The sequence below is a fragment of the Grampus griseus genome (genome assembly GCF_964374135.1).
Source record: "Grampus griseus genome assembly, chromosome: 10".
Classification (NCBI taxonomy): Eukaryota; Metazoa; Chordata; class Mammalia; order Artiodactyla; family Delphinidae; genus Grampus; species Grampus griseus.
In genome coordinates this window covers 75,359,796-75,373,539 of record NC_139004.1, presented here as the reverse complement: position 1 = coordinate 75,373,539, position 13,744 = coordinate 75,359,796, and the positions used below count along the sequence as shown (strand labels likewise).

The following is a 13,744-nucleotide window of genomic DNA, read 5'->3' as shown; positions in this document are numbered from 1 at the left end:
CATGCCATTTATATGAAAAGCACTATTCCAAGCAACTTGCCATTAACTTGCTTACTAACTGACAAATCACAACTGTTTACTGAATAAAATTGGCCTTTACTTTTTGCCAGGGTAAAATACTAACAACAATACGATGACTGGCATTTATCGTATACTTATTAAATGCTTTACGTGTGTCCTTGGGAAGTATTATTGTTATCTCCATCTCACAGACTGACCCTTGAGCTGTATTCTTTATTATTTTTTAATTAATTTTTATTGGAGTATAGTTGCTTTACAATGTTGTGTTAGTTTCTGCTATACAGCAAAGTGAATCAGTCATACGTATACATATATCCCCTCTTTTTTGTATTTCCTTCCCATTTAGGTCACACAGAGCACCGAGTAGAGTTCCCTGTACTTTGAGCTGTGTTCTTAACCTCATCACCCTAGAGGTTCTGCTAGAGAGTTGGGCTAAGGATGGAGAATTCTATTCAAAAATCTGTTGTTTTAGAAAGCTCCCAAGATAATTTCAATAAACCTAGCTTTGGAACTAGTGCTTGGGGGAAGTACTTATCAAACTTTAATGTGCATATAACACAACTGGGAAGCTTGTTAAAATACAGATTGATGCAGTAGATTTGGGGTCGAGCCTGGGAATATGCATTTCTAACAACTCTCAGGTAAAGCAGAGGTGGTTGACAAGCAGACCACACTTCGAGTAGCTAGCCTGCTATGTGGCTTGTGAAAATATTCAGACTTTTCACTTGTCGCAAAGAAATCATTCACTGTAGGGAAAGGTAATCATGGGATAGTGGTCTGTGGTCTGGTGGTTAGGATTTCACATCCTCAAGAGCATGGTCTGTTTTGCTGCAGTCCTGAGTTTCTCAAACTTGAGTTGTTGGGTTTTGAAGATTAACATTCGCAAAAAGGAGCTTATATTTTGCGTTTCCATTTAGTGAAATAATATGAAAATAACAAACAGGCATATATTTTGGATCACCAGTTGACTGTTGTAGAGTATTGCCATGTGGTTTTGGCACCAAGGAATCCCCTAAAGTGACAATTAACTTTAATTCATCATTTCTGAAGGTGGGGTTCCTGAAGTCCTAAATTCCCAAGTTTGAGAAATTCTTAAATAGTCTCCTGTATAAATAGTATCCTCTAAAGGAGACCTTCTAAGGGTCAGAGTGACTTTGACTAAGCCATTTGACTTGCTAGACTTACTCAACATCTCTAAAATGAGAGGACTAGGTCTAAGTCATCTTTTTGGTCCTTTTCTGCTCAAAAATTTTAGGGTTGACTTTTCTTTTTCTTATTTTTTTTGTTTGTTTTTAATGAAGTACAGTTGATTTACAGTGTTGTGCAGTCTCTGCCGTACAGCAAAGTGACTCAGTTATACACATATATTCTTTTTTTTACTATTCTTTTCCATTATGGTTTATCACAGGATATTGAATATAGTTCACTGTGCTATACAGTAGGACCTTGTTGTTTATCCATTCTATATATAATAGTTTACATCTGCTAATCCCAAACTTCCAATCCATCTCTCCCTCAACCCCCTCCCCCTTGGTTCTCTATGTCTGTGAGTCTGTTTCTGTTTTGTAGATAGGTTCATTTGTGCCATATTTTAGATTCCACATATAAGTGATATCATATGGTATTTGTCTTTCTCTTTCTGACTTACTTCACTTAGTATGATCATCTCTAGTTGCATCCTAGGGTTGACTTTTCTTTTTTGAGACAACGTTAGAAGAGTATGGCACTTATCTTAGTTGGACATTAACATAACATTTGCAGGCATATCAGGAAGAAACCTGATCTACTCGGAAGTGAGCCCTTGTTATCTACTGTTGTTACTGGGGGAAATTCCACATTCTGGGACATTTTCTTTTGTGGCTGTTGAACCTTTTTCCACTGCAAGTTAGGTTGCTTATCTAGCCCTATCAAAAAATGGCCAATCAAATTCACCAACTCACAAAAGTAAGTGTGAATAGTAGAGACCTTTTCATTACTTATAGAAGGTAGAGAGGTCAAGAGAAGGTACAGATAACTTTTGTAGCTGAAAAGATGGGAAATGGAGACTCATTAAATACCTGGAAGTCACATATTTTTAGTTCAAAACAAGTTGTTACTAAGGAATACAAATTTAAAAATTAATTGGCTAAAAACATGACTTTTGTTTTCATTAATATACTCTGTCATTGTCTATATAGAGACTCATGCAGGCCTCAGTCACTGTTTCTGGAATGAGCCTAGTCCCTTCTATGTCTGTCTTAGCTAAGGCCCACTAATAAGACCAAGACCCTAAACCTTAGACTGAGGTCCCAAACTCAGTACTTTGTTCTCTGGATACCAGAAGCCATCATCTTCACATTTATTAAGAAACAGATCCCAGGAGAGGATTTTCCCCTGAGAATCCCACAGAATATTGGTACATCCAGCCTTCTTGTTTGGTTAAAAAAAAAAATCAGCAATTTTACTTTAGCTTAAAATAAAATTGCTTTCTGCAGTTTTCATGTGAGAGGAAACTATTTAATATTTATCTCAGCCTTGCAGACAGTTTCGGATCCTGGAGTTGCAGGAATCTTCCCATCACACAGTATTGGCCCTTATACTTCTCTCTACCTTTGTTCCGTTTATAGTTCCTGGAGTATTTTTTTCCTCCACTGAAATTAAAACTTGAGGAAGCATGTCTGCTAGCAGCACAAGTGGGCAGAATTTTACCACAATTAAAGAAGAGGCAGAATTGGATTTGAGCAAGGAAATATTAAAATATTACCATTTGGGGCTGCCTATGTCATGTGACAGACATAGTGAGATTTGCATCATATACTCTGTCAACCATTTTTTAAATTTTTATTTTATTGAAGTATAGGTAGTTTACAATGTTGTGTTAGTTTCAAGTATACAGCAAAATGATTCAGTTTTATATATATAGGGTTGGCTAAAAAGTTCATTTGGGTTTTTCATAACATCTTAGGGAAAAACCTGAATGAAGTTTTTGGCCAACCCAATATATACATATATATATATACATATATATATACACACATGTGTGTGTATATATATGTATATGTGTATGTATGTGTATATATATACACATGCACACACACACATATACAAAAATATATGTATATATTCTTTATCAGATTCTTTTCCATTATAGGTTATTACAAGATACTGAGTAAAGTTTCCTGTGCTATACAGTATCTGTCATCCATTAGTTTCAGGTGAGATATCTGAGGGTGAGAAGTTCAGTGAATTGCTGAGGATCAGGGATTGATAAAACCAAGACTCAAGTGCGTGTGCTTTGAATACTCATTCCACCTCTTCATGCTTCCTCTCGACAAAGGGTAGTTTGTGAGTTGTGTAGGCATACCAAAAGGGAAGGAGCAGTGAAGAGGGCAGTTAACATGTCAAATTGTTGGCAGGCTGAACTCATGAGAAGAAATGCACTAGAAATAAATGAGCTCATTGGCAAGAGTAATGCCTGAAAAGGAGGGAAGTGAGAGACAGGGTAGCCTCGAGTAGAGGACAGAGGGTCATAATTAAGCCTAATATGTAACACTAGGAACCAGCATTGTGGATGGCTTATATTCATGCTGATATTCATCAGCAGTCAGATGGATTGAGGCTGTCTCCCAAAGGTGTCAGGAAGAAAAAAAATATGAGAAGACTGAAGAAAGACTTGAGAGGGAGAAGGAAGAGAAGGGTTAGATATGTCGGAGAGGGAAAAATTTCCCCCTCTACCCCTCTTGAATTCTGGTGGCCAGACTAATGACAAAATTGATAACGAGAGAGATTAACAGGAGAAAAAGAAACAAATTTTAGTTCATGTGCATGGTGGTCTAGGACCTAAGAAGTGGCCAGAGCAGGCAGCTTTTATACTTTTTAGACAAAGAAACAATAAATTTGTGAGGAACTGAAAGGACAAAGAAACAAGTTTTGGATGTTCAATCAGTGAAGAATCTAAACAGAGTTTGGGCTCCGGGTAGTAAATTAAAGAAGTAACAAGGTTTGTTTATGCAGGCTTCTTGGCCTGAATTCCCTGTCTCTGGAGATGAGGGTGTTCTACCTCTCGATGCCAGCAAAGCACCTTTCATAAGGGAGATTTATTTCCTGCTTTCACGGAGACAGAAAGGAGGGTTAGAGTGTCCCACTTGCATTGGCCATTTCTTAAGTAGCTTTAATACAAAATAATCCGTATGTCACTGAGGCACATTTTGGGGTGACCTTCCAGAACCCCAGCAGATAGAATCCCTGGAAGGCAGAGAAATAAACTGAGGTCAGGGAATATTTGAAAAAAATAATGACCAAGAATATAAAGAATCCCCTGAAAACTGAGGAGCTTATATGGAAAAGGTTAATAGACGTCCAAACAGTAGGAATCAGGAAAGTTTTCTGTAATGGGTTGAATAATATCTCCGCTAAAAGGAACCTCAGAACTTAACCTTATTGGAAAATAAGATCTTTGCAGATATAATTAGTTAAGATGAAGTTATACTGGATTGGAGGGGGTCCTAAATCCAATGACTTGTGTCTTTGTAAGAAGAGGACACACAGAGAAGACAGCAATGACAACTTTAGTTTCTAGGAATATTATAGGGTAGATAATTGGAAAATTGTCCACTAAAAAAAATTTTGAAATATACAAATATTCACTCAAAGGCATAGTTGAGCTTTGGAAAAAAGGTGCGGGATGGGAGGCAAAAACCAAAGAGGGAGCTAAAATTCATAAGGGGAAGTAGTCCAGAGCCCATTGCTGCCTGGTGTAAGGGGATGTCTGTGGACCTTTGAAAATAAGATAAATGAAAAATATCACTGGAGTGAGCAGTGGCCAAAAAAAAACCCAGCATATCAATAACTATTTGAAATTATAACACTATATTATTTTAAAAGATCAGAAATTGGACAAGGGGAAGGTGGAGGATGAGATCTGAGAGATCCAAGGTGGTAAGTAGATGCTAAGGACAGAGATAGGGATCTACTTTTAGATATTGACAGGGAAATTGAGCGTTAGTATGGATTGTAATAAGATAATAACCACTACTGAAACAAAATAGAATGTTTTATTTTTGTACAGTAGGAAAAAACTTGATCTACCTGGAAGGTAGGAAGGAGAAAAAAGTGGAACAAAAAGATGAAATAGTATGGAGGTTAAACTAATCAAGACAGATTGTCCAATGAATAGAAAGCTAAATGCTGTAATGTTTATAAAAAATTTTTAAAAGGACACAGATTGAAGATAAGGGGATGGAAATTTACTGTTGTAAAATACAAAATGAAAAAGGAACAATAGATCAAGGGAATAAAATAAGCAGGGACTTATGCACGTGCCATAATATAGTAAGCAGTAATTTCTGGCATTTGACATTGATTAAGCAATTGCAGTTAGAAATCTAACGCAGTGTTTTCAGAAACTGATGAAACAATTAAGACAAAAAGTAAACAGAGGAAGATTTGGATGACAAACAGTGAATTTGCTCTACCAGGTATGTAGAACTGCTTAGTCAACAAATGCAGCATATATTTTGTAGGGCATGTGGATTAGGCCCATGCTTCAACTTTTAATGCACCAGGAAGGAAGCCTCAAATTCTAATAAATCAACACTGTCGAGGTTCTATTCTCTTAACTATAGTGCTTTAAAATCACTCATTATTAATAGAAAGATAGCAAATGCATTCCGTACGTTGGAAATGAAAAGACATACTATGAAATAACCCTCAGGTTAAATAGGAAATGATAACAAGAATAGCACAGTTTTAAAGCTGAGTGATAATAAAAGCACAATAGTTCACAATTTGAGAGAGATAGCTAATGGAGTACTTTGATGGCAATATATAGCTTTTGTTACAGAAGAGACAACTAGAAAGTCTGCAACTTCACAAGCTCAATGTTTGACTCAAGTAATTAGAAAAACTGCAACATGGTAAATCTTAAGAAATAAGGAAGGAAAAAAAAAGGGGGACACAAATATAAACACAGAAAATAAGGAACAAAATAGAGAAAATTAATAAAAACAAAGAACCAAAAAATGGTCCTTTGAAAAATTTCATAGGCTAGATATAATAATCTGTTAAAAATATATATAAATTTTTACCAGTACAGATGAACACAAGTGAAAAGGATATATGGCTAAAAAATTAATGCAAGAAAACACTTAACAACCATTAAATAAATTGTAATGATAATCAGAACTACACATCCCTGAAATATAAAAAGAGGCCCAGACAGTTTGACAAGCAAGTTCTATTTAATTCTCAAGGAACAGAAAATCCTGTTCGTAAAACTTCATATAGAGCAAAGAAAGAAGCCAAGCCATTAAGTTTAATTTTGAAAACAAAAAACAGGTAAAAAATATTGGCCAACTTGACTCATGACATTGAAAAACACAGAGAATTCAAATTTAGCAAGTTATTAAAAAATAGTACACTGTGACTAAGTTGAATTAATCATAAAAGTGAAAGGATGTTTCACTGTTTAAAAAAATCTTTCACTGTAATTTACCACATTAATGGCAAAGAATGAGAGATTGGGTGATCAATGATAAAGAAAAAGCATTTAGTAAAGTTAAGTTTTTTTTTTCCAGATGAAATCAACTCTTTTGAGCAAACTTGAAATAGGGAATTTTTTAGCTTTTTAAAGGCTTTCTCCTAAAAACCTATTGCAGATGTCATTTTTAATGGAGAAAACAAAACTTGAAACTCATTCCTGTTAAGATTGGGAGCAAGACAAGAATGCCTGTGTTGCTTCTACTTACCAACGTATTACCAGATGCCTGACCAATGCAGTAAGACAAATACAAGTAGAATAAGTGAAATGAAATATATAATTATTATTTCTAAGTAAAATCATTTATATAGAAAACCAAAGAGAATCAGCTGAAACTATTAACAGCAATAAAAGAGTTCATCTAGGTTGCCAGCTTATAAGAACAACATAAAAAAATCAATAGCTTTTGTCTGTACTGGGAGTAACCAATTATAAACTATGATGATGATAGGATACCATTTACAATACTGACATAAACTAAAAGCTATCTAGGAATAAATCTAAGAAAGAATTCATAAAACATATAAGGGAAATTTAAAACCCTATTACAAGAGTTTTATTTTAGTATTATAGAGCATAAATGTAGCATTTATAAATGGATTGGTTGAATATTGTGAAGATGTCATATTTAGCCCATTAAAATTTAAATTCAGTGCAGTTCTAATCAATGCCTGAGCAAGAGTCTTTTTGAAGGGGTGTAGTTGAATCTAAAATTTATTTGAGAGAATAAATAAAGAAGCACTTTCTCTTTACAAAGCATGAACATTATACAGCAGGAGTTGGCAAACTACAGTCCACAAACCAAATCCAGGCTGCTGCCTCTTCTTACAAATAAAGTTTTATTGGGACACAGCCACATCCATTCCTTTATTTATTGTCTATGGTTGCTTTCATACTTCCATGATAGGGTTGAGTAGTTACAACAGACTGAATCTGACCCTTTAGAGAAAAAAAATTGTCTCCCCTTGTTCTCCAGCATCTAGCACAGAAACAGAATATAATAAAGTCCAGACTCACCCCTGTGTACATATGGGAACTCAGTGTTATCATTCACCCCTGTGTACATATGGGAACTCAGTGTTATCATTCCCAGCAATTGGTGCTAGGAAATTTGGCTCACAAAATGAGAAAAATGAAACCATTTCTGTACTTCATACCATAAACAAAGCTCCAAGTAGATTAAATACCTAACTGTTAAGAATGAAAATATTTATAAAGTTGATAGATGAAAATTTAAGAATACATTTTTTTTTTTTTTGGCGGTACGTGGGCCTCTCACCGTTGTGGCCTCTCCCGTTGTGGAGCACAGGCTCCGGACACACAGGCTCCAGACGTGCAGGCTCAGTGGCCATGGCTCACGGGCCCATCCGCTCCGCAGCATGTGGGATCTTCCCGGACCGGGGCACAAACCCGCATCCCCTGCATTGGCAGGTGGACTCTCAACCACTGCGCCACCAGGGAAGCCCAAGAATACATTTTTGTAACCTTATGGTAGAGAAGTGTTAGTTTCACAATATTCACAGAGAACAAACCATAAAAAAAATTGAATACCTCAAGATGAATGCTTTTTGTCCAATGGAGTGTACGATAGAAAAACTAACAGATGGTGAAAATACAACTGTCATGTTTAATAGACCAAGATCAATATTTAAATATATAAGGGACTCCAGAAAAATCCAAAAATAGGAGGGAAGAAACCAATACAAAAGAGGGCAAAGTACGAATTGGCGATTCATAGAAGGAGAAACATGCACATACACATATCACATTGGAGACAAGCTAATTAAAAATAAAAGATGCCTTTTGCCTATCAATAAACCTTGGAAATCAGATACTGCCAAGTGTTGGCAAAGATGTGGGAAAATAGAAATCTGCATATATTGCTTCAAGGATTGCAAAATGGTGCATATTTTTAAAAATCTAAGTATGTATCAATACCTAAGGTAAAACCCAATAATAGGACTCTAGCTTAGACACCCAGGGAAATACATGTAAGTATGGTCATTAGTGTTATTTGTGGTGAAAGACTGGAGAAAGCTAGTTCTTCAGTACTAAAAGAATGGACAAGAAAAATGACAGTGGAATGCAGTGAGAGAATAAGCAGTGAGAAAGAGTAAATTACATCTGTTTATAACAACATGAATGAGTCTGTAAAACAGTGTTGAGAGAAAAAGGCAGAATGAGTTTTAAAGCACGATACAACTTCTGTACAAATTTAAAAAGTACGTACAAGAGCCCTATATATGTTTGATGTATAAAATATTTATAAAACTGCCGTGAAGCTTATAAATACATTAATTATATTTAAAAAAATGAAGCCCTGTCGTGGGAGAGGAAGGAACGAGTTTGGGCATAGAGGAAGAAATGAAAATGATGATAAGAAGAAAAATGAAATCTAGAGGAGAGCCTTTCATGGACTCATAGTAGTAGCTCATCAGCTAGAGCCTATGCTTAAGTCAACTCTGTACAATTATCTGTTAGAGGAAACAAACTCCAGGGGCATATAATCCTTCCAGCACTGTTAGATCCAGGTGCTCAAACAGTGTCGTCAGGTATGGGTCTCTGTGTATCTTGGCTTTCCTAGCCTCCGTGTTGGCTCTAATATCAGACAGCCTCTTGTTGGTATATCCTCTAGCTCTTCCAGGTTCATGTCCTACCAGTTTGGCATCTTAGAAGAAAGAAAGCCCTTTCCCCATAGTATCAGCAGTAATCCTTCCATGGATATCCTTCCTTTGATTGGCTCGTTTTTTGTCCTGTGTCCACTCCTGAATCACTCATGTGACAAAAGACTACTGATGCCTGGGTCACTTTCCCATCCCTAGAACCAGGCAGTAGGAGTGGCCCAACATATGGAATATGGTGGGGTATTACCCACGGAAAAATTAGGGTGGTATGGCCAAAACTACAGAAAATGGATGCTGGGCAAGCAAAAAAAAAACCCCAAAAAACCCCACACAAATAGCTTTAGGGCACTTGAATCAATGCTGTTTGTAGGATGATTGAAATGAATTGCATGTTTATTCTAGAAAAACTGGAGGGAATAAATAAAGGTTAAATTCAGATATCTAAAGCACTTTCACTTGCATGATACTTGTTTCATAGAACCCTCAAGGCATAAATCCATCACAAAAAGATGGACTTAGTATGGAGGGCAACCTATAACTGCTGGAGCTGATAATCTTGGAAGGAATGGATAGTGAATGTCCTGTCACTGAGTATGTTCAAGCCTGGGCTAACAAGCTACCAGGCAAAGATTCTGCAGGAAAGGATTGGGAGAATAGTTGGGTTTGATCAGTGGTTCTGAATCATCCAGGCAGATTAAAGCATAGATTTCTGGGCCCTTCTCCCAGAGTTTCTGGTTTGATAGGTTTGGAGTAGGACTCAAGAATTTGCCTTTCTGATTTCCCCAGGTGATGTTGATGCTACTGCTCCAGGGAACACACCTTGAAAACCACTGGGTTAGATGATTTTCAACGTCCTTACTGACCTTTCTTTTTTGTGAGATGGTTGTAATTGTTCTAGAAACCAGTATTTGTGTCACTGAGGCAAAACTTCCATACTATTCCTTTGTACCTGAAATGTGTTAAGTTCCGGCTATTTGAGTGCTTCTAAAGTAGATGAGTTTTGCATAGCCCTCTATCTTTTGGGTCATTGAGAATATTAGCATCATTAAACAATTGCACATTTATTGGTATGCTTTATAAAATGGTTCTCCATTTTCTGATGTCATCCTTTTTGTAGTCTTATTTCTATTTTCCCATGAGGGGTTCGATTTTCATCAGTTTTGTAGTAGGATGGTTCCTGAATTAGAAAAATGAAGTGATTTCCCAAGGAAGGTGCGTTTTAGTCATTCAGAAAGTAACGTTGTCATGTATAGGCACTGACTGATGGAAAATCATTCCTTGGTACCCTAGATGCCAAGTGTCAAATCTTGCTTTTCCCCTGTCTTCTCCCCACTACCTCAACCCATGGCTTTCTCCAGAAAACAGGATATGCAACATTTCACATACCTTGCTGCATAATACATCTGCATCAACCAGGAATTGTTTTCATCTTGAACTCTATTTTGTCCCTTCTTTTTCCTCAATTTTTTTCGCTTTAAGTTTTGAAATTTTACTGTAATTCTCTGGGAGTACCCCACATGCTTTTGTAATTATACACAAGGTCAAACAGTGTTTATACTTTTTCTAAATTGCTTTTGTATAAACAAAGATAAAACCATTTGAGAAAAGGGAGTCCCCACAGGTACCTATTTAAGAATGAGAAGGTTTATAGTCAATGCTTAACCATAAAAATTTTCAGCTTAGCGAAGATGATGAAACAGATGGTTAAAAATAGTACCTGACAGATTGGACCTAGTGGATTTGGGTTAAGGTGGCTCCCCGAAGTGCAGAGGGGTTTAAGAAGACACATACAAGTTTTTGCTTGAAAACTGTAAATCCAACCAGCATAGAGAGAGTGGAATATTTTAGGAGGACTTACCCAGAATGCATCTTAGTGGACATTAAATGGGGAACAGCTTTAATGATGTCTTCTTTACAACTAAGAATCTGTAGTAATGGACTTTGTTTTCTTTAAAGTGGTATATGCGCTGAGTTTCTCAACTGAATTTTATAAATGTCCATTTTCTACATCATCTTCTCTTCCAGAATTCAAACCGTGAGGAAATGTCATTCAGATTCGGCCAACATCTCATCAAGCCCTCTGTGGTGTTTCTCAAAACAGAACTGTCCTTCGCCCTGGTGAACAGGAAACCTGTGGTACCTGGACGTATCCTTTTTTTTAAAGAGAAAAATTAGAAAGCCTCTGATTCTAACAGACCAAGTAAATACAGGATTGACCTCGAGGATCTGTCCGAAAAGCTAAGCAAAGATCGTCCCCGCTCCCGCTTTGGAGGAACCAGGTAAGATGTTATTCACATTTATTCTGAATCCGGTTGGTGGCACCAGTAATATGCTTGATCACTGTCGCAGAACTTCTGAAAAGAGTTGCTTAGCAACCGTGGCTTTGGAGGTGATTTTTTGCTTGACCTTTTCACTATGGTAGCTGTGTAAATAAATAGGTGCTTCTAAAATGGACCCAATGAATATCCTGAGCACTTTGTTTTCAGTTATCAATTGGGAATTTTAATAGTAAGATAGAGATTGGGTGGCCCTCTTGTGATGTGGAAGTAAGGTTATGTGAAGATTATGTGAAGATTTGAGACTGACTTGGTTTGTTTACCTCTTGGAGATCATTCAAGCTATGAATTTTAATTAAATTCAAACACATAAGTATACTTACAAAATATTTTTTTCACGTTAGGGTCTGAGATGGCATTTTCTCTTGGAAAACATCCCAGCTTCTAGATTGTTGCCCAGTGTCATTGGTGGTAGTGTATTTTATTTCCATTGACCATCAGTTTCAGTAGAAGCTTCATTCTTTGCAGTGGGAGAAGCAGGATTTGGTGAAATGCTCTGGAGAGTTATTTTTATGTTACTGAAATTATCCCTCGTGACTGTATGCATATGACATTTGTATTGATTCCTCAGAATTTTTTTTTTCTCTTTCCCCCCTAATTTAATTTACTATGCAGAGGGCAACAAAGTATAAAATTTCATATTCGAAGATAATGATCATGTCCACATTGAGGCATGATTCTACTTTGAAATAGATTTCTCAGTTATTCTGAATCTACAAATGTGTCAAAATTTTTTCCAGTGTAAGTTATATTTTTTCCGATGGGATTTTTCAAAATGCTTGAAAACTTTATGAATAATCTTCTTTCTTGGCCACGTAACTATTGTACACTGAAAAAAATACAGCTAACAAAACATGCACCAAAAGGTAACTGTGATTTCTGTGGTAGACTCTCAAATTCCTTGAATGGAAATTTTAACCTAAATTTTGTAAATCTACAAAACTAATGATGATAGCAATAAACTAGTAAATAATATATACATTTTTCTTGATAATACTTAACTCTTAAGTTTATAAAAATATTTAAAATTATAAGTATACAAGATTAGAAAATTACATTCTTCTGTTTATTGAAGTAAAAAAACTAGAATGATTTAGAAAGGATAAAAAACAACAATTTTTAAGTTGTATACCAATTTTATATTGAGTTTTTCTAAAAGACTTTGAAGTTCTTGAAATAACAGAATAATTTTATTTTCTCATTTGATATTGTTGCAAGTTTGTGGTTGCCGTTTTCCTTTGAGGAATATTTTTTTAAGCAAAATGTCTGAGAATTCCAGTGTTGAAAGAATATTGTTTAAATGCCATCTCTCGTTGGGTGCCATTTTTAATTGACTTTTGTCGGAGAACTGAGGGAACTTGGGATGAAAATGTGAATTGAGATGAACAAATCTTAATGCCTTGGACTGAAAGAACATGAAGTTGCAGAGTTGCACTTTTAAAAAAATGGTTAATAATGGAATGAACGTTGCTTTGTGATTTTTTAACTTGTTTCTTGATAGTACGAAACTTGATTTTTCATGGTTTTTAACCAACTCTGAAAGTGTGATGCATAGACGGGTCATATATGTGTTTGAACTCAAGTAAAGTTGAGGTGTCTACTTCAAGGAAAATGTTCATAGTGAACAGTTAGTGAATAACGACTAGTTTTGTTTCAGACAGCACTGGGATTGTCATTTTGGAAATGAGTCCTGGTCAGTCACCATCTCTTGAGTAAATGTCAAGGACAAGGGGAACATTGTATTAAATGTTTGGAAGTGTGTTTGGAAGGTAGCAAGAAGGACCCGGCCCTTTCTGGGGATGAGAGCAGTGAGAACTGGAACTTTTTTGTAATCAGTATAGTCTGTAAAGCTGTTTTACATCTACAGTGTTTAAAGTGGTTTCAGGGCATGACCCAGCAATCCCACTCCTGGGCATATACCCAGAGAAAACCATAATTCAAATAGACGCATGCACCCGAATACTCATTGCAGCACTATTTACAATAGCCAAGTCATGGAAGCAACCTAAATGCCCATCGACAGATGAATGGATAAAGATGTGGTACATATATACAATGGAATATTAGCCATAAAAAGGAATGAAACTGGGTCATTTGTAGAGATGTGGATGGACCTAGAGACTGTCATACAGAGTGAAGTAAGTCAGAAAGAGAAAAACAAATATCATATATTAATGCGTATATGTGGAATCTAGAAAAACAGTACAGATGAACTGGTTTACAAGGCAGAAATAGAGACACAGATG

The 13,744-nt window shown here is 36.1% G+C and overlaps 1 protein-coding gene across 6 annotated transcripts in view; it reads left to right on the top strand.

The window, feature by feature from the left end:
* Positions 1 to 13,744, top strand: part of FHIT (fragile histidine triad diadenosine triphosphatase) — a 1,455,268-nt gene that overhangs the window by 663,731 nt on the left and 777,793 nt on the right. For all 6 annotated transcript variants that reach the window (XM_082663608.1, XM_082663605.1, XM_082663607.1 and 3 more), the window contains one exon: positions 11,188 to 11,308. In XM_082663608.1, coding sequence (XP_082519734.1) covers positions 11,188 to 11,308 — 121 coding nt within the window. The remainder of the gene's footprint in view (positions 1 to 11,187; positions 11,309 to 13,744) is intronic.